Source organism: Dermacentor variabilis, chromosome 5, assembly GCF_050947875.1.
Source record: "Dermacentor variabilis isolate Ectoservices chromosome 5, ASM5094787v1, whole genome shotgun sequence".
Lineage (NCBI taxonomy): Eukaryota > Metazoa > Arthropoda > Arachnida > Ixodida > Ixodidae > Dermacentor > Dermacentor variabilis.
The window spans coordinates 15767230-15793349 of NC_134572.1; the positions used below are offsets into that span (position 1 = coordinate 15767230).

Genomic DNA, 26120 nt, shown 5'->3' on the forward strand with positions numbered 1-26120 from the left:
TCAGTAGTCGAACCCACTCGTAACAATATTCAAGTGCCAGAAAAATCCCATTGTTTTAACTGACACTTGTTATAGCTGGGTTGCATGAAGAAAGCAGAGGGGACAAACGGAGAAACAGTTTCTTTAGACAGAAAGAAGTACAGTCAAATCCACTTATATCATTAACAGTTTTAGCAATACTTGGATCTAACAATGACCACCTCTGGCACTATGGACTTTTTTGTGTGTGTTCTATGGTAAAATGAACCCAGTGTTCTGCAATGGGGGGGGGGGGAGTGCGCGTCTTTTTTTCTAACACCTCCATGACTACGCATGGCCATCTTGTCGGCGTGGCTGAGCGCATACGCAGGTCACACGCCTTATTTTAGAGGTAGTCTGTCGCATGTGCAAAGACTGGACGAGTGGAGTTGGTGTGGCAAGGTGCACTGTCTTCCCCATACATTTTGGGCTGTAGGTTGCATAATCTTGAGTTTCGGAGACACATTGAAGTGAGAGGCAGGCGAAGCATTCGCACCCCACTGCCGGCGCTTTTCATGACAGCATCGTCCCACTGCGGACAACAGCATCAGCCACAGGGGCAGAGTGGATGTGAAAGTGTGGCTGACTTTGCCTTGTACCGCCAGTGTACAAATATTGACGACACGGCATGAAGTTGTATTTTTCATCGCTGACTCTCAAATCCAACAATTTTTTTTATCTCATTCAAATTTGCCTTTTCCAATTGTGCGGTAATTCATTTTCAAGCCCTTCCATGTGAGAAAAGCCCATCACCAACTGTAATCATTTGCATAAAAGATGGAATTTTGATACACTCTACACTCATTACAACGGAGCCGCATACAACAGACTTTCGGATATAATGGACTGTATTTCAGCATTGGTTGTTCTACACATTTTATTAATGCAACGAAGTTCACTTTAATGGACTATGCTGCAGCGGACGAAATTATCGTCAATTTTTAAAAAAATCTGGCGCATAAAACAGGTTTGCCGTGTTGACACAGGCTGACAGCTGACTTGTGAGGATCAGCCAATGATCGCAGCTTAATATTGTGTGCACGCGAGGGAGGAAAGCAGGGTGGAAACGCACCGTCTGCTTTCGTGCGTGAGGCATGGGGCTGGGGGGAGGTGAGAGAGGGGGTTCTACTCTGACAGCTGCTGCTTCAGGACGCGGCCGCTGTATCTTGAAAGCAATCTGTGATGTGGACAAAGTGCGCGCTCGCATAGGCCGTATCTCGAAAGCGATCTGCGACGTGGAAAATGTGTGCCCAGTGCTGGTAAGTTCATGTGTGCTGTGCTTTCGATGTTTAGTTTGCATTGAAGCGAGGGACAGCAGGAAGGTCAATTCACCTTTTTTTTTTTACAGTGCCAGTAAGTTCTTTTTTACAGTGCCAGCACCATGGAAAATTCATCTGCAAGCTTTTGTTCTGCGTAGTGCTTTTTTTAAAATAACCTATTTCACTGTTTTAGTTCAGTCAGCCATGGCTTCTTACCTGCACAGAGCTGACTGCTCATTCTTGTGTGGCCTGCAGTTCTCATATGCTTGCCAGCTTCCATCATTTGTGTGAGAAGTTGACCAGCCAAGTTCCAGAGGCTATGGATCGCACCCGCCTTTCTGATGTGGTCAGCAATGCTTGCTTCCAAAAGGAAGGTGCGTGATTGCACTTCTATATTGTTGATTTGCATACTCAGTTTGTTCTTTACTAGCTAGCAGTTGCAGCCTTAGTGCGGGCATTATTTTGGTATGCTTAATGGAGCACTGACACAAAAAATATGGATCTTGTCTTTTCTGTTCTAATAAGAATGCAACAGTTAATTATTTTAAGCCTTGTCTATAGCGACCAGTCCAAGTTTCAATTTCAGAGAGCAATGAGAGGGCACGGTAGGTTTGTAAACACAGCTGGTCACACAAAACTGTGACGCAGATGCTGGCACACAAGATTCATTGTTGCTAGTAGTTATTTCTCAATCTACATATGTACATACTTGCTGTTTGATGTCTTTGCCACGGTGTAAGAAGAATAGGTGCTCCGACGGTGCATCATGACAGTGGGGATGGTGTGTCTTGCAATTGATCAAGTTTCTTGTTAGAGTAGCTGCACAGCAGCACATGGAAGTGGGGCTGAAAGCTGGGAAATTTCAATGGCATAGAGATATACGGGAGATCATTTAAGCATCATACAAAATAAAAACGAGTCGTGGCTTGTGTTTACTGCTATGTGAAGGCGCTTGATGAATTTACCGTTGAATAGCATGCTGTTTTGGTCCTCAGCGCAGTCTAAAACCATGGCAGCTCATCTGTCTCTGTGCTAAGCGGCTGAAAATAAGCGAAAAGATGACGTCTGCTACTTGTTTCTCTCTTGTTTTTCAACATATTGTAGCCAGATTCTTTTGTTCTTGGTAAAAAGATGTTTTGTTCAATGTTTCTTCATGCATATTGTGCCACATGTAAGAAGATGCGTCGCGTGTAGCATGAGCAGCAGACAACTGCATTTGCTCAACACGTTGCATGCGGCACACTTGATAGTGAAAAGGCAGCAGTAAATTAGCTGTTGTGCCTTGTAGCAAACAACAGTGACAACACCTCGCAGATATGGGCAAGAAGTGTTTTGTACCAGAGAGAGAGAGATGCAAATGAGAGAGGCAGGGAGGTTAACCAGAGTTAAAACCTCCGGTTTGCTACCCTGCACGAGGGGAAGGGAAAGGGGAAGTAAAGACGGAAAAAAGAGTGGTGACAAAAATAAGAGCATGAAAAAAAATGAAAAAGGATGGAATGAGATCATTATAGACTTTCTAATAGGCCACTGCCACATAAAAAGGTCAACAAAGTCTTGACCGACTTTCGATGCGACAACAGTTCATGTTGGCATTCCAAGACTGACTGTTATGAAAATGGCCTGTCGTCAAGGTCTGCCAACATGGTTACTAGTGACAGCCGGTGCACGCTGTATCGAGGACAGTGGCAAAGTACATGTTCTATAGTCTCCTCACCGCCGCAGTGACTGCAAACCGCGCTCTCGTCCATACCGACTCAGAAGGCGAAAGATCCAAGCCACACTCAGCAAAGTACTGCTGACTCGAGTCGAAAGAGTCCAGATGGGGGTCGAAGTCGAAGGGACAGGTCCAGTAGGTGTAGACGTGTGTGCTTCAAGCTTGGTGTGTTCCATAAAGTCCTGATGGCTTCATTTGCAAGCACACAAATTTTCATTGCACATCCTGTTCTTGAGAATGGAATGAAGTCTTACAAGCCATCCTCATGTGCAGATCGTGCTGCTGCATCGGCATATTTATTGCCCATTATGCCACAGTGGCTTGGAATCCACTCTAACGTGATGTCGTGTCCTTGCTTGATGAGGTGGTGAAGCAGCAGTCCGATTTCTAGAACTAGTTCTAGTTTTGTACCAGAATGCAACAGTGGCTATGCTACCTGCAAAGTTAAGTATTAAATGTTTAGTGTGCGAAAAGAGAGTGCCCGAGTTCAAGCCTGGCAGAATGCCATAGCGTGAAGCGATCACACCCCACAGCTGACTACATCTGTAAAAGGCACCTTGATCCTGCTTTCATGAGCAAGAACTGGACAGCTGTGCACGAAGGCATTGTGCTGACCAGCACCACTTGACAAGTGGTGGTATGCAAGGATGCAGTGCCAAGTTTATTTCTTGGCTCCTCACGTTGCCGTGCCAGTCATCTGCGTCCACTCAAGCCAGAGCCAGACCTCCAAGCATTGCACTCCCTTCCAAGCATGGCAAAAGAAAAGCAAGGGGCAGAGTATAAAAACGAAAAGGAGAAAGAGTGCAAAAGGAGGAAGTGGGAGCTCCGTCACAAGAGTCAAATGCCAGGAGGAATCAGTCGAAATAAGCAGCAAAATGGCGTCGAAAGTAGACCAAAATGCTGCATCTGTGAATGTCTGAGGACTGCAGTGTGGCCAACGCAACATACGACCTGAAGACAGAGGATTATCAGAACCCCCTGTGAGAAAGCAACGGGCTGCTGAGCACAAGGTCGCGGGATCAAATCCCGGCCACGGCGGCCACATTTCGATGGAGGCGAAATGCGAAAACGCCCGTGTGCTTAGATTTAGGTGCACGTTAAAGAACCCCAGGTGGTCGAAATTTCCGGAGTCCTCCACTACGGCGTGCCTCATAATCAGAAAGTGGTTTTGGCACGTAAAACCCCAAATATTATTATTATTGAGAAAGCAACTGGTTGATTAAAGTTTTCAAGCATCAACGCTGAGCAGAGAAATCATAGGTCCTGAAATCATCGGTTCGCGACACTGAAATATTTCTGTCTCAGCTATTAAAGAACGAATTTGAAAAATTCTTTACAGGAGAACGCTCCCCAGAGGGCACATAACAACTTCCAGCATGTAACCGAAATTTGCTGTGTGGCCTTTAAGGATTTAAGGATGACGAGAAAACTTTCAGCCACTGCGCTAGTTTGGAGGACACACTTTGCATACACTAGAGAAGGCTGCTTCAAAGAAGAAAACAGCACAGATCTTATAAGCAATTTCCTTCAAGCCCTAGCCAGATGATTGCCATGAATCAAACTTTGCACTTAAATAGTCGAGGAACCGTTTGATCCAGCGCATGAAGCCTTTGCACGAAGAGCTGAAGCAAGAACAAGAGAAGGTTAAAGCCCTCTCCGAGGCAACTATTGCAGAAAGATTGGGCACGCTAGAGTTGCCTCCAGCTCAGCGTATCCTAATCCAGGAATGCTTGTCAGCTACTATCAAAGCAACCGCCAAAAAAAAACCAACACTACACAGAATCATGACTTTTCTTATTCCTTCTCTTTTCATATATGTCGTACATCTACCTATGAATTCCTAAGAGACATTCTTCCCCTCCAAAGCATGTCAGCAGCTAGGAAATAGATGAGCATATTTTTCCCTTTGAAGGTTTTTGCCGTACATGTATGGCGGCGGTTTTCTGTCCCGCATGGTCTTTGCCGTACGGGTAGTTTCGACCCTCCGTTTGAAATTTCGCACCGTAATGACGATGCGTGCTTACTGGGAGGTGCTGCCACGTCTTAGGACTTACAAGAAGCATTTGATATTTGTGCTACCTTCTTGGGGAGATAAACAAAACTGATTTCTAGCTTCAGCGCGTCGCGCAGACTGTGGCAACACCCCTTTTGCGGTTTCGGTTTCGCCGCATGATCCCAACAGAGGCACGCGAAACGTAATTTTTCTCTTTGTCGGCACTCTCTTGCAGAGGCGGTGGAAGTTGATTTCTATCTTGATTGGCGCTGCTCTTAGCTTCCCGCCGCTCGCGAGGTATTCTCGCTCTCAGCGGCAACGCGGTTTCGGTTCCTCCGCATGATCGCAACGGAGGCGTGCGAAATGTGATTTTTGTCTTTGTTGGCATGCTGTCGGAAGGGCGACGGAAGTTGATTTCTATCTTGATTGGCGTTGCTCTTAGCTTGTTTATCACCGCTGCTCACAAGGTATTCTCGCTCTCTGCGGCGACGCGCTTACGCGAGAGGGTGCCTCAGACCTCTGCCCAAGGCAGCCGCACGCAGAGAAGATGTCATATGTGCGCCAACACAACTCGTTGCTCCAAGAGAAGAAGATGCACACATTTTACGTGCGTAGACTGCGATAAGGCGCTGTGCGGAGACCTGTATTTCAAGGGGTAGCACACTCTGAAATACTATTGAACATTTTGCAGTTCTGAGTGATGCCGACACCAAAATACTGTTCCTAATTTTTTTTTTACTATTTATTCCCGACTTTATACATCTTGTACATTCAAGATCCGCAATAAAGTAATTTGACCACCTGGGAAAGTTTTTTTCAAAATAATTCGACCCTCAAAGGGTTAAAACTGGACTGAAAATTTGACAAAATTCGCGAATAGGACAAAAGGTTCCTTGCAGCATTCAAGAAAGAAATAGCTACAAGATATCTGTACCAACGTTATGGCATTCTCGTATTCAACGAAATACAAGTTTGTAATGTGGTTCAGGGCCCCTTTAGAATACAAGATACGTAGCGCACCAGGACACTGGAAGATAATTTGGACTTGAAACTATCCATTTGCCGCAGATTTCGCTCCCATTTCTTGCGAAGTTGGCATCGGTTGGTGCACAAACAAAGACATCTTGGGAGTTCCCGGATAGCTGCTTGGCAACTTGGACCGAAACAATGTTAGTCAAAATTCACCCGGCATCTGGGAAAGCTACCAACACTCGCAAAAGGTCTGAACTTCACATATGGAAAGCCCGACCGAATGCGTGCCAGTACCTATAAAAAGGCGGCAGTAGCGCCGCTCGATGGCTGCTACTGGATTTTGCCTCAGCCAATCTGTTGGTGCACTTTCTGATAACACACAGGTGCTGCATGGAGGGAAAAAATTGCACAGGCAGCACGATGGCATAGCTGGCAACGTAGGGGGTTGCTCGCTTGCCCAGCGCGAAAGGCCCAAAGCGCTACAGTGATTGCGTACACGTCCTTTGACAGTCGGCTCCAAGTGGAGCAGCTTATCGGTACGCTTCAAGTAATCTGGTTGAAAATGCATGCATTTGGGTCAGGACTGCGAACATTTTCAAATGAAATGACAATTCAACTCAAAAACGAAAATTCGCCTTTTTTATAACGAGGGTTTACCGTACGATATTTGTGCAAATTTTCAGTAAGGCAAAGCAGAAGTAAGCATAAAATGCAATTTTTTTTTTTTTCTTTTTTTGTATGATCGAAATGAGGTGAGCAAATGCAGCTGCACTTCAGCATAGTCCACTCCTGTCGTTGAGGGCCATAGCGGGAAACCCTATGCATGACTGTACCGAGCCCTGAATGTGTTGGGCAGAAGTCAATGACGCAGTATGCGCACAATATTCTGTTTTACTATTTGCATGGTCAGTGCAGCATAGTCATTGCTGACAGTGTGGGAAATCTCAATGGGCACGACAAAACTGACAACCAACTGGCTACAACTGACAAGCAAGCAAGGCTGGGAGTGTTGCATTGAAGGACTAGGCCATGGGACAAGCAAGAGCACCTACAGAGAGCACGGTAGCCAATGCAAACTCATGGCATAGCGCTGTTGTTATGCCCTGGGATGTTTACGAACCTACCTTGTTGATGTCAATGTCTTGAAGTGCTGCACTTTGGGGTTTTCTGTGCGCAAATACTTTAAAACTGATTTTAAATATGTTTTAAGCTACATTCGCTGATGTTTTGTAGATGCTGTGTGCGTGTGTCCATAGAGATCGATCTCACGAATTACCCCAACTTCGAAATTTTGTGTCAGTATTCCTTTAAGCTTTTGTTACCCTTGGCTATGACCCTCAGCTGCCTCTCTTTATTCATGCTTGACAGATGGGAACACATTGGTGTTCAAAACCGAGGTTGACACCCTGACCACAAGCAAGGTGCCACTGGGTGCCTTTAACACTCCTGAGGAGGTCAAGGCTACGGCTGATGTGGTTTTGCCCGACCTGTACCCTGCCAAGTATACACTTGACTTGGACAAGGGCCACATTTACCTCATGGACGACGTTTATCGTAAGTTAATGTGCCAAAGAAATGACTATGCGCAAGATGGCATGCATGTTATTCCATCACTATATTCTGTTTTTAAAAAGTTTCTGCTCTTGTGTTTTTTTAGGCTTCTCTCTTTTCCTCTACACATCCTCATAGGCAAGCATACACTGGAAGATGTCTGCATTTTGATAGCTAGTGTCACTGGAACATGTGCACTTGGAAATGGAAGTAGGCAATGTTTTAGTGATGGCTTATGGCTCGGTATGTTATGGCAATACACAAGTCTTTGCTGATAAGCATCTGCAAAGCGGAATAAAGGCAAGCCCAGACTGCACAAGTTATCATATTAGGGAACTTCCCCATGGACCTTGGGAACAAACTAGTACAGACAGTGCCATGATGGCAACAAAGTGCACATGTGAGCTAGCTAATGACTTATCATGGCAAAGAAAAAACTTTAGCGGAACCCATCTCATGGTGACTGTCGACGGTAATATGTCAGCATTGAATCAATATTGCAACACAATATATTGCCATCGTCAAAACGAGGTATGTATGAGGCGTGTACTGCAGCGGGACTCCTCTTTCGCACTTCCATAAAAAGATCTTGACACCATCTAGCACCACCGCTGTTAAGCATGTGCGTGGCCTCCGAAATGCATGGCGCGCTGGTGTGTGGGAACGCTGAGAACCGCGCCATGCGGCAGCCGGGCTCCTCTCTCGTGCTTCTTTCTGGAAATGCTGCGCCATCTAGTAGCACTGCCGTCAAGTCTGCGCATGGCCTCTGAGATCGGTGCGTGTAAACACTGAGAATTGTTCCTCACACTTGCCGCACACTCAGTGGCACATACTCAGTAACCCAAGTTGGCAAGACGTTCATTGAAGAGTAGCACATACCTAGTGCATTCATGGCACAGCTCGCTAATGCATCAGGTTGCTCCCTTTGAGGATCCCTTCTGGGGTGAGTTAGATTCCGCTCAGCATCGGAGAAATTTAAAGTAACTTTTCGTCATTGCATTCCCAGTGGCACATACTTGGTTACATAAGTTGGCGTCAAAGATGTTGAAGAGTGGCGCACATACGTACTGGCACAGACCGTCCGGGCGACGCAATTTCGCCACGAGTCACAACACACACACTCACTGCGTGGTCTTGGGAGGCGAGACTCTCCGAACTGGACCTGGGAAGCCAACTGGCGACCCTCGACCAGGCCCGGCGAGCCGCGATCGCCAGTGGAGCCCTGTCAGAGGGAACCACCCAGGAATAAACCGCGCAACGGTTTCTGCAGTAATAAAGTTTCTCCTCCTCCTCCTGGCACATGCCCAGTAACCCAAGTTGTCATGAAAGAGGTTCATTGGAGACTAGCACAGACTGAGTAGCACATAGCCAGTACTCCAAGTCAGGGTCAAAGAGTTTCTTTGAACAGCGGTGTTTACCCAGTCCCGCATCTACAGCGACCCAAGTCGGCGTGCTAGAAGTTCGTTGAAGAGCGGCACCTATGTACACATTGCCACATACTCAGTGAACATATGAGAAAGGAAACTCCTCGCTTTTAAAGTTTTATTTGGTCGGTGTACTTCTTTCTTTGTCATGACCAAAGTTGGTCCAACAATTGGTTTTGAACCCTGTTACCTCTGCACAGCAGCCCGATGTCTACCCGTTTCACCACCGACTACCCAGTTACCAAGCTAGGTGGGAAAACAGTTAAAACAAACTTAGATAGGTACATAGACAGAAACATATATAGATAGCTGCCAGAAAGTGCATGAGGCATCCTAAGAATGCTAACACATTAAAAAGCATGAAGATGGGACAGCAGCTTTAGGATGCAGAACAATGCACTGTGTTAGGTTAGGTGGCAGCAAGGCAAGGTTTATGAATGTTGAACTTCCTTTTAATGTTGCCCGGCTCAGAAGTAGTAAAAGGGAGCTAAGCAGGGATGATGGATAGAGCAGACAGTACACCAGTGACCAAGCTTGTGTGCCATAATAATAATTTAATAATGTGCCAAACCATATTATTATTGTTATGATGTATTCACCTTCATAACTCATTTTACTCTTAAGGGCCCCTGTCAGTGCATTACATCAGAGGGGCGGGGGGGGGGGGGGATGTCAGTATGCAGTACAGCAGACATCCATTAATTCAACTTTGGTTAATTCAATCTCGACCGAAAGGTCTGGCTGGTGCCCATGCATTTCTATGTGTGTAAACTTTCATTATTTCAATCCTACACTTGGTCTTCGTTGTGTCACTTGAACTTGACCAACTTGACCATGGTGATCCCAATAGCGACCCCTCTAGCGGCAGCATCTGTCTCGGCAGAGCTTAGCAGACGGTGAATGCATGTGATGAACACATAGTGACACTTCATCTCCCCTCGAAAACGCCTATTTCCCACCTAACTATAGCACACAGTAACTAAACTACACAATGTCTCATTATGGTATTTTCCGGCCTCTAACACGTCTTTTTTTTTTCCCCTGAGAAAATTAAATGGAAGCACACATTCACAGCGTTCATATACTTTGCCGCATAGCACATCTGTATTGCGGCGAACCTGACTCGTCATCCACTTTTTAGTGAAGTTGAGAAATGCATTTGATGTTAAAACAGATTATTTCAGAAATACTTTGCCACAAAAAAGTACTTCAATGGGTTCAGCAGAAATGGAGTTATTGGCAATCAAAGATCATCTGTGATCCCTTTTGCGGTGCTCCCGGTCCTTCAATGCCTTGCACTGAAAAAGGCTATGGCTACGGATGCAGCATTATGGACTCTCATTGGAAGGATTGCTAACATAAAGAACATCGACCATGATGGCAACACACTTTGAGGGTGTGCAACTTGGGAAGCAGACGACCTGTTCTCTTTTCGTCAGACGTTGGCACTTGGGCCTTGAGTGAAGTCGCCCACAGATACCAATCAGAGCATGCTGTTGTCATCAGCAAGCTGCAGTGAGCTCAGCGAGCATGCTCGTTGCGGCACTCTGTGGCAGCTGCAGTATGTATGCTATGCTGAAGACGCAGCTAGATCGTCATCATGTTATATATAATAATAAAATGACATAAGTTGAAGAAAAATACTTGCATCTTAGTATAATACATAATGAATGCAGTATTTGTGAAAGTACCAACTCAGACAGCGTCTGTTTTTGTTAACTGCATGCAGAGCTTACTCTTTGCACCAGAGCAGTAAGTTATGGCTCCAAAGCATTATTTCCTTGCTCCAAACAGAAAAATTTCCTGCTCCAAGAGTGTAGATTCCTGTTCAGTTTCTACTTTGTTTAGGAGATTTAATGTTATCTCTACATCAGCTATTCTACGTTGGATGCATAAAAAGCATGAGCGCATTTGTTTAGAGACTGTGTTTAAGAGGAAGCTTTAGCTTGGGTGCTACTACCTAAATACATGTAAAAGGAGAATTAGTTTTTCTCGGCAACCACTGCACCAAATTTGGCGAAGTTTGTTGCAATTAAAAGAAAAACTTAAAATCTAGTGACTGTTGGTTTCGAATTTTTGATTTAGGTAGTCAATTTTTATTGAAAACTGGCAAAAATAGAAAATTTTCAGAAAACGAAACTATCAAATTTACAAATCTGGGGGTAACACAGCAACAAAAACAATAATACAAGTATGTGTATTGCATCTAATAGTACATCTAAAGCGGACAAAATTGATATGGTACACATGAATCGCGAAAAATTTAGTAATGTGGAAATACAGCTTTTGCAGAAGCCTTGTAAACAACATAACAAATTCACATAAGATATGAAACGACGTATCGAATTTGTCCGCTTTCAATGATCTAATGGATGCCGTTTACAGAACCGCAATATCTGTTCTTGATGCAGAGCTATGAATTTGTAAACTTCGTGCTTCTATTTTTTTCAAACTTTCGTATTTTTTAAAATTCTTGTAACGAAATTCAGGGTTTAAATCGGAATTCCGGTTCCAACAGTCACTAGAATTTAGCTTTCTCTTTCAAATGCAACAAAGTTCATTAAAATCGGTCCAGGGATTATCTCAGAAAAGCATTTTTATATTTTACATGTATTTGAATAGGCTGCACCGGAGTTGGGCCCGATTTAAAGCTTCCTCTTAAATCAGGCAAATACTGCCAAATGAATCAGCAGTTGTTCTGATGTTTTTTTTTTCTGCATGTTGTTTAATTTGACCCACCAGATAATATGATCATTTTCATCAGTCCCATCACTGTCGAATTAATAGAAGTCAACTGTAGCACAAGGCCGCTGGCCATAAGAAATGGCAAACAAAGCACAAAAGGTGAAAACCAAATTGTCTCTTGACATTGAGAGAAGGTGGATGATCAATAAAAACAGCAATACAGACGTAATGCACAAGAAAGCGGAAAGCACCTTGACAAATGTATGCTTTGTAGTGTTCTTGGTGTAGTCATAAAGAGTAGTGTATAGCACGTGGCCGCCATTAAAAATAAAATAACTTTCACAGCAACCATTGGGCTTGAACTCAAGTCCTGCATGTAAGAATGCTAACATTTTAACCATTGCTGATGCTGCAAACACTAGGTCTTTGTATGCCAAACAATAAAGCTAGTGGCAGTGCCTTGTCAGTATTGTAATGCTACTTGTTACTGCTAGAAATTACAGCCAACTCTTTGGCTTGTTACAGCCACTGGCACATTGGTCTGGATGAACGCTGTTTCTAAATGTAAAGGGAAGAATAGACTGCTGGAACAGTGATCTGAACACCACTTCTAGAAAAAACAAAATTACAGTACAACCTGAAGGAAAAATCAGTTCCCTGCGCACTTCAACTTGGAACACCTTAGTTTCATACACTGAATGTTACCATGAAAACATTGCACTTCCTTTCTGCAATAATGATACAAGTATCACTGGCATTTCTTCACAAGTCGCACCTTAAAAGTAGGGCTATGCGAATATTCAAAGCTATTGAATAACAAATCGAGTAGTATCTTGTTTGATTTGGTCACTTTTGGTAAATACGGGTATTTTTCACATACTTCTAAAATATTTCAAAATGTGAATTGTGCCCAAATAAACATGCCCAAATAAACATACCATATTTATTTGAATCTAGGCCGATAGTTTTTTTCAAATAATCATATTCCAAACTCTAGGGTCGGCTTAGATTCGAGGATGTTAAAAAACGCGCCAATTTTTCATTGAAACTGCTAAATATGCTGCATACCTAGCGCCATCTAGAAAAGTCAGTATCGCAGCCACTACTAGCCGTGCCAGTAGCCAACCGTACACAAGTGAGGTCGCCATTTTGACGTGTGTCGTGTCGGCCGTATCGGTGTGTGGCGTGGTGTTATCGCGATGGCACCAAGCAGGAGATGCCACTACAGTGCCGCTTTCAGGTGAAAAGTTTTGATAGCCGCAGAGGCATCGTCAAACCTTTAAGCCGGGCGGGACTTCGGCGTCGACGAGAAAAACGATCGTCGTTGGATGGAACAACGACAGCAGCTTTTTGCGTGCACTGCAACGAGGATGGCATTTAGCGGATCAAAGAAAGGCCGTCACCACAAAATGGAGACAGTTTTGGCCGACTTTGTTCTGACGCAGAGAGCAGCTGTCCTTCCAGTGACAACAGAAGTGCTCCAAGCGAAAGCTAGGGAACTTTTGAGGGAGCGAGGCCTAATGCCAAAGGATTTCAAAGCCAGCTGGGGTTGGCTTCAGAAATTCATGAAGCACTTCGGCTTCAGCCTCCGACGTCGCATTTCAATCACCCAGAAGCTGCCAAGCAATTTTGAAGAAAAGCTGATAGCTTTTCAGCGCTACGGGCTGCGAAAGAGAGAAGCGGCAGGCTACAACCTTGGGCAAATCGGCAACGCTGGCCAGATGGCTGTGTATTTTGATATGCCGGTGGCGTATACCGTGATTGAAAAGGGTGCCAAGGAGGTGAAGGTGCGCTCTGCAGGCTACGAGGAGCAGTGCACAACTGTGATGCTGTGCAGCACAGCTGATGGACATAAACTCCCTCCTTATATGATATTTAAAAGGAAGACACTGCCTGCTCGAAAAGCTTTCCCAAGAAATGTCATTGTGCAGGCAAATGAGAACGGGTGGATGACGGGTGCTTTGGTGGAAGAGTGGGTTAAGATTGTATGGCGACGGCATCCAGGAGCCCTTTTGACAAAGAACTCACTCCTTGTCGTCGACTTTTACCATGGGCACTTGACCGACAACGTGAAGGCTGCGCTCGCCCAAGCGAACCCGGACCTCGCTGTCATATTGGGCGGCATGACGGGCCAGTTGCAGCCACGGAGTAAGACATTTAGGAGATGAAACTCCCGTCAGCGCGAGCGAGCGCGGGCGAGCAGATAAGGTCACAATTGTTGTATGCGCCGATGGGGCCATATACAGTGGCGGCGCCATGCGGCGCGTCGTAGAAGCCGCAGCGAAAAAAAATTTTAAAATGCAGCGCCCGGGCTGGCGGCTCCAGCGCGCTCTCAACGGCGGTGATTTCTTTCCAGGCCGCCAGCACGATAACGGCTCCGCGGGCATGTGACTTTTTCTGGTCGCCGCAAACAGCGGAGTTTCCACTCCTAAATGTTTCTTGCTCCGTGGTTGCAGCCACTTGATGTCTGCATCAACAAACCTTTCAAGGATCGTCTGCGGAAATATTACACGGACTGGTTGACTGACGAAGATGACATGCTAACGGCAATGGGCCACATCAAACGTGCGTCGCTATCGCAGCTGGTGGGCTGGGTAGCTGCAGCGTGGGACAACATCCCAGGTATTTTGATCGTGCGCCCCTTTAAAAAGTGCAGCATATCTAATGCGCTTGACGGTACCGAAGATAGTGCACTGTTTGAAGGTGACAGTGACAAGGAACACAGCGACGATGACGTTGAATGAGCTCTGCACGTTCAGATTCAATAAATGTTGTTTGCATTTTGTGAATGCTGTCCATGCTTTTTTTGTTGGGCCTACATTCGAGGTAATGTGCATATATATATATATATATATATATATATATATATATATATATATATATATATTTGGGGGGAGGGGGGCTTCGGACTTAAGGGGGTCAGCTTAGAATCGAATAAATACGGTAAAATTGGAGCAAACTTATCATACATTATCACCCCCCCCCCCCCCCGTGAGCTAAGTGTAGACATAAAACATGAGAATTTGTTGTAGTGGAGCAGACTATGTCATACTACCCGCCGTGGTTGCTCAGTGGCTATGGTGTAGGGCTGCTGAGCACGAGGTCGCGGGATCGAATCCCGGCCACGGCGGCCGCATTTCGATGGGGGCGAAATGCGAAAACACCCGTGTGCTTAGATTTAGGTGCACGTTAAAGAACCCCAGGTGGTCAAAATTTCCGGAGTCCTCCACTACGGCGTGCCTCATAATCAGAAAGTGGTTTTGGCACGTAAAACCCCAAATATTATTATTATTATTATGTCATACTTTAAAGGCTGTACAGCGATCATTCGCACACTCTGAAGAGCCCTGTGCAAGTGAAGAAACTACTTGTTTGCTTCTCATGCTCCATTTTTGCTTTTAACAACACTTCGTAACGTGCTATGTAAAACAGAAATGTGCTAACTTTAAGAATGCTGTGATGTGAATAGTTTTATATTGCGATAACGGCTGTTCAGTATTCGAAAACTGTTCCAAAAGTATTCAATATTTGTTTTGTTTCTGGCACTATTTGAGTCATATTCGATTTATTATCAAAATTCACTCTTCATACACTCCTACTTAAAAGGTATGGATATATTTTTCTTCTGTTTGAAAATCCTGGCCCCGTGTATTTATGGCCATGTGTCTGCACAAATATGGTGTGTAACTTTGTCCTTTGTCTTGATGCTCTGTGCTAAATGCATGGGGCTGTTTCTCCATAAAAAGCATGCCCATTTAGCAAATATCAACAAGAGAAGGGGGCTTTGGAATTAGCACATTCAGTAGGTTAAAAGCCTACAAGAGAACATTTATAGGCAGATCTGTTTGTCTTTGTGTTGCAGATCAACATCGGAAGTGTGTGCGCCATTTTGTGTTCTGTCTCACTTGCAGCTGTTCCAAGGGTGGCACTCAACCAGCATCCACACACACTTCACGTGACACACCCCCACTACTATTTCTGGTTTCCCAAAGAAAAGCTGGCCCGTGCCATTCTAGCATGCTTCACTTTTGCAGCAGCCAGAGCCAGGCAACTGTATGGGGTATGTATGTCTTCCTATCTTGATTGGTGTATTTTAAGAAGTACTGACATGTTTTCTACTTTTCATGTTTTGCATTTAGTAAAGGTCTTTGACCTCGAAGCCCTAGCAGAATTACTGGCAAACCTCAGAGCGCGCTGAATAGTTTACTGTTAGAGCTTCTGTGTAAATCAGTTTTGGTTTAATTTCCAAGGGGGTGTGTTCATCATGATGCTTTGGCTCACTCAGTTGTCTGCTATGCTGGTACTTGTGCAGCCAGGTGTAGCAGCATAGGAGACGACCGAGCGAGCCAGAACAGTTTACAAATAGCTACAGTGCTCTTGCTCCCATGAGACCACTTTCTGTGTCACGACACATGCACCTCTTGGAAAACGAGGACCAGTTTGTAAAAAAGTTGTTAAAATAAATTTTCCCTACAGCGAAGTTGAATGGGGAGCTGCGGCACTTGCGTTAAGTTATATCTATCAAGTTAATTCTTGTTACAACACGTAATCATCCAGCGAGAAAATTTTTTTATATCTGAAGTATATTCTAACCAAAATTATGATTGTGGTGTGTTGTGAAATGTCGAAGCTGTGCATATATGTAGCACCATCTAGTGTTTGGTTATTGGAACTCAAGAATGATCACAAAAACACTGGAAAAAATTTAAAATAGCATATATTGATTTACACAATAATCATACTACAAGCACACTGGCTGTCCATGGTTTTCTGGATGCTTGCTGCTGACAAATGTCAGTTTTCCTGCACAGTGGCAAGTTTTTCCTGTCGGCAAAAAAAAAAGAGTTCAAGCAATATTTCTGCTGATGCGGTAAGCTGGCTGCCAGCTGGGCAGCATGGCAGGGATGTTTGCATTCCATCCCCATTTGAATGCAGCCATTGAGCCAACATGAACATTTGTTCAGCAGCAAAATTCCATAGCCACGGAGCCCCTAAGGCGCATATCTTTTTCTTCTGGAAAGGGCCTTCTTGATGCAGGAGTTTCCTGCTCACGGCATGTGCCAGCTATAAATGCCTATTCTATGAAAAATAACAGAGGGCTCTTTGCGAATGGAAGTAACTGTGTCTTGCAGCTAGTTTTATCTCTGAGTGACTAGTATTTGCTTTATTAATGTTAACTGACAATAATGACTGAGGTGTAAAATATGTCATGGATGTGTTAAAGGGACACTAAAGGCAAATATTAAGTCAAGCTAAAGTTATAGATTTGTGTTTGAGAATCTCTAAGGCGTATATACTATTGCAAACAGAGCCTTAGTAATAGAGAAATTGAGGTATATGCAGGACACAATTGGAGAACTCCCCAGGGACATTCAAGTACTTGTCCAATGACGAAGGCACTCCTCATTTAAATTCTGTCACTGGTACTCAACCACTCGATATAAAAACATCATTGTATTGCATTATAAGATGAAAGAAAATGCTAATTGTCCAGTTCTATTTCATATTTAGAAAAAATAAGTTATTGGCATTATTACCCTTGACAACGATGTGGGTGGTCAAAAGGTTTCGTTTTCACTCGAATTTGCGCTGCCCACACTCTCACGTTCCACTAATTTCGTTATCGTGTTGTGCTGCACTGGTTTTGCTGGCTCGTAAAACTAGCAGAAACTGCAATTAGCAAAGAATTCCACTTCCATGTGGTGTTGCGGAATACTCGAACGGTCAATGCCACTTGACCAAAAGCAGATGTGGCGGCTGATCTGCCGCTCTGTCTTGGCTCGGTTTCTCCATGGTCACGCATTTGCGTTTGGTGCAAGAAACCGCACCACCGTCTGTCAGGTGCAATTTCACTCACCGATGGCAGCAAAGGGCGGTGATGGCGCATGCAACGTCAGCACTGCGCGGTCACTTGGTGGGAGAATTGAATTTTATTAAGGTATTCAGACCCGTCAGATACAATTTTTTCGTAAACTAAGTACTTGGCATGAAACAAGCATTGCAACATTTCTGGAATGGTATTTAAACAGTCCACTTTGACTTAGTATTTGCCTTTAGTATTGTGAAAGTCAGGGGGTCCGTGCGGCCCATGAAGGTTCCATGGATGGTGCTGTGCTAGGTGCCAGTAAAAGTAAAGTTCTGAGCGAGGTTGAAAAGAATGAAAAAAGAGCGATTATATTCAAAAAAGGTGCTTTGTTCAGTTTTACAACACAGCTCCAACAATCGGAGCGTACTACATGCTAGCGTGTTTACATGCGTGAGCGTTTCCACCTCCTTTCACAGCCGTCCGGATCCGCTTTTTATGTCCTTTTCTTCCCTCTTTCCCTCGTTGGGGGAATTCACTGGCCAATCACAAACGCTGAATCGTTCACCACCTCTATCGCCCCTCACCGGTCTCCAATGCGCTGCTCATTTCTCCAACATGGTGCACCTGTCTCCAACGTGGCACAATATAAGGCAACCACGTGGCAAACTGAACCTGCCGTTGACACTTTCCCCAGGAGTTCTTGACAGCGACTCTGTCATCGATCCGTGGCCTCTTCGTGATGGTCAGGAGGGGCGATGTTGCTGTCTTGAAGTGAGCTGCCTTGAAGTGAATAATGAGGCGTGAACATCAACCGTGACAGCTGCATGTCACTGGTGGAGCACCCTTTGTTCTTGGGAATCGCCAAGCGAAACAGCACCCGTCACAGCTGCGTGTCGCTGGTGGGGCATCCTTTGTTCTGGGGAATCACCAAGCAAAACAGCTCCCGTGACAGCTGCATGTCGCTGGTGGGGCATCCCCCACTATGAGGGACTGCCAGGCACAAGAGTATCCCTTTAACCCTTTCCCTACTGCGAAAAAAGAAAATTGTTACAAATTTACTGGAAATCTTTTTTCGCTCAGTCTGTAGAGCTCTTTTTCTTTTTTTTCTGGATAAGATGGCACTATTATTTAGATTCAGTGCGGTTCCTTTATTTCACAAATTGTGGAAAAAGATAGGTTGAAGGTTTCACAGCATGGCCATGGTGTCTTGCAAAAAAGCACTTTTCAGGGCTCGATACACTATGAAAAAAGGGAATATTAAGAAAAAATAACCTAACCATTGCAAAAACATGCACATGAATAGTGGCTACTTTTACGTAGCTCCTAAAGCAATTAGTAGGCCGTCTTCGTATGGTAGACTAACAGGCAGCCGCAAGGTCCTCCAGGGCCATCCATAGAATAGTCGTCATCAGACTCCTCAGATGAGAACACATCACTTTCCGTTTCCGAGCAAAACTATACAGAGCTGCGATCTAATGAAGAGTCATCAAAATACTTTCCTTTACGCATGCTTTCATTGCCTCGCTTCGAGAAGGCAGCCATGCTTTATTTTTATTTTATTTATTTATCGATACTGTTGGCTGAAGGCAGTTACAGGAAAAGGTACACTGCAAAACAAGAAGAAGCAGAAGACAAATTGCAATAGGGTGGTATTAAATGTACCACAGCCGCTGGATTAATCATCTGTGTTATAACCAGGAACATAAGTTAGACAAATTACCACTATTAAAGTAGTAGCTATGTACTTCTAGCCGAGGTAAAACAATTGGTTAGTGTGGTTTCAAATTTATTTAGACTGTCTACTGTTAGTAATTCATCTGGCAGCGCATTCCATTCATCAATTGTTCTGGGGAGAAATGAGTACTTACATGCATCTATTCATGCTGAAATGGGTTGAATTTGCTCTAGGTTCCTGCTTCGTACTGTTCGAGACAGACGCCGTTTTATATACTGCTGTGTATCAAGGTTAAACCAGTTATGGCGAATCAGATAAAGAAATTTTAGTCTAGCTATCCTTCTGCATTCTGAAAGTGGAGGTAGGTTGAGCTTCCTGAGCATTTCAGTTACGGAGTAGGTTAAACGATATTTTGACAAGATAAACCTTGCTACTCTTCTTTGAAGTTTTTCAATTCTATCTACCAGGTTTTTTTTTACCAGGCTATCTACCAGGTTATGCGGGGGTATCAGAGGCAGCAGTATAATGCCGAGACAGAAATGGCACAACATGGAGAAGTGTGACCGTTGTGGGATTCTCATCCATGCTCTTGGGACAGAGGAACGACAACACAGTAGTGAAAACACTCACAAGGGCATTTATTGCATTTTCCATAGATCAATGCCTGCTAGCTGAGTTGCTATCCACACAACATGCCGATGGGCGCGCGACAAATCTAAGAAGTCCGACTCACTGCGACCGGATAACGAGCGAATGCGTTCACCCCATGCTGGATCCCAACCCCTGGTCGTTCGCGCGTACGGTCACGCGAATGGTGGCACGTTCGAACGAGGCCTCACGAGAAAGTCTCGCAGAAGCATGAATCGGTGCACTCACGGAACATCCATGCAGCTTGCCGAGCCCGAACCAAAAAGAGCGCTTTCTCCTTTCCGCGCCCGAGTAACCCCACCTAAAGCCCCTCCTAAACCTGCTCGGCAGAAACGTGTATGGAGGGGCTTTAACCCCTCCATGAGGCGGCGTTAGCAGCGCAACGCTCACGCCATCTCTCGTACTGCGCTTCAACCACGCCGACCGCCGCGGGCCCCAGGCCACGCGGCAAAGCCGGATTACAGGAGACTGGAGCTATGCGGGAAAACAACATATCAGGGGACGCGTGAGAGTTGCACATCCCCACACCGTCTAGTGTCAGAAATTGCAACTAGATGCAATAGGATGAGTATAGTCGTCATAGGTTGACTGTGTGACAAATTTTTGTTTATGACTGTAGTCATCATTGGTTATACTGGTACAAAATTTCATGAGGACTATACTCTTCAACAGGAGGTAAAAAGTTAAAGAAGGCCCTGAGTGGAGTGTTTCTACCACAGGCGTGAAATACCTGTAAGCCAGAAGTCAATGCATTACTCAGTGGTATTGGCACTGGTGTTTATCTCTAGTCACTTGTTCTCCATCCATTTAGCTTATTTATTTGAAGATAGGTTGAACGGGAGTATTGGTCGACCCACTATATTGAACTTGCCAAGGAATAAAAAATTATAATTTGTATAAAGGTCAACTCATATCTTTTAGAAAAATGAGAAACATTGAACATGACACACTTTTATTTACAGTGAGCTGGGCTATTAAATCTAGCTAGTTGATGCCCCAATCTGCATCCTCATTGTGACTGCCTTAGATGTCCTTGTTGGATGCCTCGCACGCGTCCTTGGTGCCCCAAATGACCTCTGTGCCGTTGAGTGCATTGGATATGCAGCATTTCTTAAATCCAGGCTGGATAATCCCCAGACTGGCTTTATGACGGGCTCAAAGGGGGAACTCTGTTAGCATGGCACTTTTGTTAGCCTTGTTCACGAATATAGGTCGATAGAGAGACTTATGGTATCTACGACTGGTCGCCTCCATCCCCCGAAGCAGAGTTGGACAGATCTGGCGTTCTCCGAGCTCAGAGGTAGATAAGCGTGCAAGCTGAACGTGTGACTCACTCTTGGAGGAGGAAATGGCAGATGTGAAACTATGCGACTACTGCCAACGGCCGCTGTTTCACCTGTCCAAAGCTCCTGGCGCTGCCGGGAAAATCCACACACACGCCAGTGGAACGAGCATTCCTAGCATGCACAGGCCTAGCTTGCCTAGGTTATGGTGGACTGTCGCCAACAGCGGCAATGCTATGTTATGATGACATTGCTAGAAACACTCTCAATCTCGATGACTGCTTCGACGACAGGGCTCAGACTGCCTCAAAGCGCACAAAGATGGAGGAGAGCGATCAAAAAGAACCAGCTGAACGCAAGGCGCGCACCCTCTTTCAGCCAGCCAAAGACGACACCGCTCATGAGAGTGGCCTAAAGTGCTCCGAAAAGGCCAGCCGAAGATGCCATTAGGTGGGCTAGTTGGTTGCTGGCTTGATGGAACATGGTTATAACGGCACATTTTGAGGACAGGACACAGAAAGAATGTATGGAGGACAGTTGCCGAACTTCAACTGAGCTTTACTGCAGAAAATTTACACGAGCAGCAGTTGCTGCGCAGAAACGTTAGAAACAATGTTGCCACAGCGTACTTTGTCAGAACAAAAGCAGGTCATCATTTCTCCCTTCACTACTGAAAGACCTGATCTGCGCAAGATTAAAGGCACATTTCTAACCATGCTATAACACATTTTATGCTCTTCATATCCTTGAACTTCAAAAGTTATTGTGCAAATATATATATTCTTTTCTTGATAAATTATTTGATGCGATGCTAATGCAACATTCCCCTCCAAGTATACAAGTGTCTCTGTAAGCTGGAGCACACGGGCGCCATTTGCAGTGGTTAGCCAAGTGATGCCCCCTCTACGCACATTTACTCGATGCTCCCTCAAACAGTCATTAAGACATAGACCAAGCTGGCCGACGTAACATTTGCCACGAAAAAGTGGAATGTGGTAAACCGCCTTTTTCTGGCAGCTTACGAGGGGCATGCACAATTCACTGCATGGCACACATGCGCCAGTTTCTCAGAGACGGAGAAGACTATGGGAACGCCGCACTTTCCGGCCACTTTCTTCAAGCAGTGGGAGAGGTTGTGTAAATAAGACCCCTGCCTCTTGGCCGTTCTTTACCAGCTCCTCTGCTCCGTGCACCAATTTCAGTTACAGAAGCGATGGTTTTACTAGGAAAGCCCGCCTGCTGGAGCCTCATAACTTGGCTGTTCACGCTCGGAGCTTTTTGGTGCTCGCATGACTGTTTGAGGGTGAATCTGATACAACTCAACGCGATACCTCTTTTAACAAGTTTTGAATGGGCTCTATCATGATTCAACAAACCATTTTTTCATCTTGGTTGATATCTCCAGCATACACCATCATTTTCAAGGATCAAGCAAGCGCAAGTCCAGAAACTGCAACTTCCCGTTCAATGGAAGTTCATGCATTAGCTTCAGCCCGCCCCAACTAGTCTTGAAGGGCCCCTCACTAGGCCGCATAGTAAATTTTGGTTATAGGCTCAAAGTTGTTACATGTCCTCTAGGGAGTGTTCTGCCGCAAACATTTTTCAAATCTGCTCATTAATAGCCGAGATATAGATATTTCAGTGCCGCAAACCCATGATTTCAGCAGGCAAGCTTCACTGCCAAGCGAGGCACTCTCACCACTAAACCCGTCTAGGCTCTGCAAACGAAATTCCTTCCCTGCGTTCTCCCATACCGGACCTCGAAGATCACATGATGCATACGTCTCAGGCCCCACCTTCATTTTTTTTCTCTCCTCACTTTCTAGCTGTCTAGGTGCGTTTCCACAGGTTGTACCGGTGGCATGGCTTGGAGCCACCTGTGTCACGGTTTGCCTGTGGTTCTTTGACCGCTTCCCTCTCTTCCCAGTCGCTGCTTCTGGCAACGAAAGGTTTGAGGTCCAAGACATGAACTGGACCACCAACTGGTCTCCCTTGGGAGTCAGCCAGCTTGTATACCAGAAGGGACATTTTGGTCTCCGCTCGGAACGGGCCTGACCATTTGGCCGACAGGGAGGCAGAGATGCCTTTAGTTGCGTCTGAGGACAAGATCGCCGACACCATAGTGCACATCCCTATGTGACCGGTCATATTGGGCCTTCTTGTCCAGCTCGCACATTTGCCAGGTTGGAATGGGCAGGTCAAGGGCCGCGTCCATCCGTGAGCACAGTTCCGCTGCATAGCCGGAAATGCCGGCTTTCGTGGCGCATGCCCTGCTGCTGGTCTGCAGAACGTGGTCCATGGGGTTTGGCAGCTCTGTCCCGAAATTGAGGAAAGCGGGCGTGTACCCAGTCGAATGGTTTGCCATGGACCACAACAAGAAGTCTATCTCGTTAAGACAGGCATCCCAATCCCTGTGTTGCTGGGCAAAGGCCGCGATCAAGGGCTTGAGATTTCAGTTAATCCGCTCTGTCGGGTTGGCCTGTGCTTGTCTTGCAGTGCTTAATGCCAAAGGCAGCACACGCATCCACGAAACACCTCGGCCATGAAGTACGATGTATTGTCTGACATCAGCTCCGCCAGAAAGCCGAAGCGGTTAAAGACCTCGGCCAACTTGTCCCAGATTGCGCATGCCGTTTACTTCCGAAGGGGAAAAAGTACAACCCATTTCGTGAAGTGATCTGTGACAGCCAGGAGGAAAACATAGCCTCGCCGGCTTCTGGGAAAGGGCCCCATAATGTCACAGACCGCGACTTGCCAGGGTAGCTGGCTGTCAATTGGCTGCATGAGCCCGGGGGGTTTGCCCACGTGAGGCTTCACGCATTGGCACACACAGCACGAGCGGGCATAGTGAAGAGCATCACGCTTCATGCCTGGCCAGGTAGCGGAGCTGCACAACTTTTGGAAAGTCTTAAGGCCACTCGCATGTCCGACCAACCGTGAGTCGTGGAAATAACTCATGGTGGCACTTTCCTTAGACTGCGGGGTATCACCACCTTAAAAGACTCTTGGGGAGCCTCCTCAGATGGGATATAGTGCAGGAGAACTCCATCGGTGTCAAGCAGATACGTATACAATGTGCCTGCAACAGTACCAGCTGCATCGTACTCTGCACCAACAGCAATACCAGCTGTCTGTGCGTGCCCAACGGCCTTGCCGCTTCGCTCCTCTTGGGAGCTCGGCTCTGTGAGCGCGTCAACAATTTGTCGACAAAATAGATTGCTCTGCTGTGCCTTTAGTAGTTCTTGCCTGCTGAAGACGATACCAAAGAAAGTAATGGGTCCACCAAGTAAACGTCCTCTCCCGTGGCTGGCAATCTGGGGATTGCTTTGCCATTGGGGGTCACGCCGTTTGAGCCATTGGAGACACAGGCTCCGGTCTCTACTTGGTGCGAACACTCCTTTTCGGTCACGCTGTAGTTGCGCTCGGCAGCGTTAAGTGACCGCCTGGAAAAGGTGACTGGTTGGAGTACGCCGTCATGCTCTTGAAGCAGCAAAGCCCCAAAGCCCAGGTAGCTCGCGTCAACTTGGACAACGTACTCCCTGTTGAGGTCGAGCAGCTTCAGTTCGGCTGTGGCCATCAGAGCTCGGTATAGTGCATGAAAGGCAACCTCCTGCTCAGGACGCCAGCTCTATCATGCCGACTTTGTCAACAGTGCAGCCAAGGGCCCTTGGAGAGCGGCAAAATTCGGAATGAACTGTGTGTAGTAGTTCACCATTCCCAAAAAGCGCCTAAGGCCCTGAATGTCACCGGCGTTGGGTATTCGAGGATGGCTCGCACCTTCTCATTGCACGGCAGAACACGGCCCCTGTCGGTGGTAAAGCCCAATAGGGAAATACGAGTCTGAGCTATTTGGGCTTTCTTTGGGTTTAGAGTCAACTCGGCGGCACGCAACCTTTTGAGGACGTCCTCCAGGTGGTGGAGGCGCTCCTCGAATGTTCGAGAAAACATGGCAATGTTATTGAGGTACGCCAGCGCATAGTGCCGCTTAGCATCCCCCAGAATACAGTCAATCAATCTCTGGAATGTAGCTGCAGCTCCAGAGCAGCCAAATGGCACATAGGTGAACTGGTAAAGGCCTCGGTGAGAGGTAAACGCAGTTTTCTCCACATCAGCAGGCTCCATCTGAACCTGAGCCATGGCTAGCATCCAGGATGGTGAAGTAGCATGCATCGCTTAGATTAGCCACGATTGAGTCCACGTTATTCATAGGATAAGCATCCTTCCTTGTTACCTTGTTCATCCGGCAGTAGTCCACACAGAGTCAATAAGAGCCGTCTCTTTTGGGGACCATTTCCACCGGTAAACCTCGGGAACTGTTTGACCATTGGACGACACACTAACGGGGCGTGGATTGCATTTCCACGGCAGTGTGTTGCCTGTGTCAATCCGATGTCGCACAAGGGAGGTGCAACACAGTTGTTCAGTGAACATTGCACTGAAACGAGTCAGCAGTGACGACAGGCATGCCTTCTCGTGCACAGACTGAGCTGCTGCCTAACGGGGTGGTCGCCTTGAGCGCCATAGCAGTGCAGTGCTTGTGAGAAAGCGGTTTGCACCAACCGTTTTCCGCCGTGCCGGCCAATGGGCCAATATTGGTGGTGGAGTGAGGGACACGAGCCAAGGGGGCAGCGCTATGTCTCCTCTCCTCCTGCCCTCACGTGGCGTCTGGCATGTGAGGGGCTGCCATGGTCAACGGGAGTGTAGCAAAGGGTTGCAGGGGGTCAGAAGGGCTTGCCTTGTAGGCTCCGCTTGCGACGTCAATCACGATACCTGTTCCTGCGAGGAAGTCGCATCCAAGAATCACGGGCACGGAAAGATCCGGGAGATGCGCAAAGTGCTGAGGGTGCACGTGATTCTCCAAGTTCTCCAAGATTCTCCAACCGCACAGAGCCGCATGAGGTAGCCGTGCCGCTCGCGAGGTGGAAGCCGGTGTTGCAGGCTCTAATGCAGACAGAACGCCAGCGCAAATGAGCCATAACCTCTTCGCCAAAAAGTGAGACCGAAGCCCCACTATCCAGCAGCACCACGATCTGCCGACCAGCAATTGTAAGTGCGATGAAAGGCACCGGCGTGGGGAAAGAGTCAGTCCCAG

The 26120-nt window shown here is 46.2% G+C and overlaps 1 protein-coding gene across 3 annotated transcripts in view; it reads left to right on the forward strand.

The window, feature by feature from the left end:
* mRpL37 (mitochondrial ribosomal protein L37) overlaps positions 1-26120 on the forward strand; it is a 49810-nt gene that overhangs the window by 18054 nt on the left and 5636 nt on the right. For all 3 annotated transcript variants that reach the window (XM_075691849.1, XM_075691852.1, XM_075691851.1), the window contains 3 exons: positions 1533-1651; positions 7325-7510; positions 15528-15676. In XM_075691849.1, the coding sequence (XP_075547964.1) occupies positions 1533-1651; positions 7325-7510; positions 15528-15676 (454 nt within the window). The remainder of the gene's footprint in view (positions 1-1532; positions 1652-7324; positions 7511-15527; positions 15677-26120) is intronic.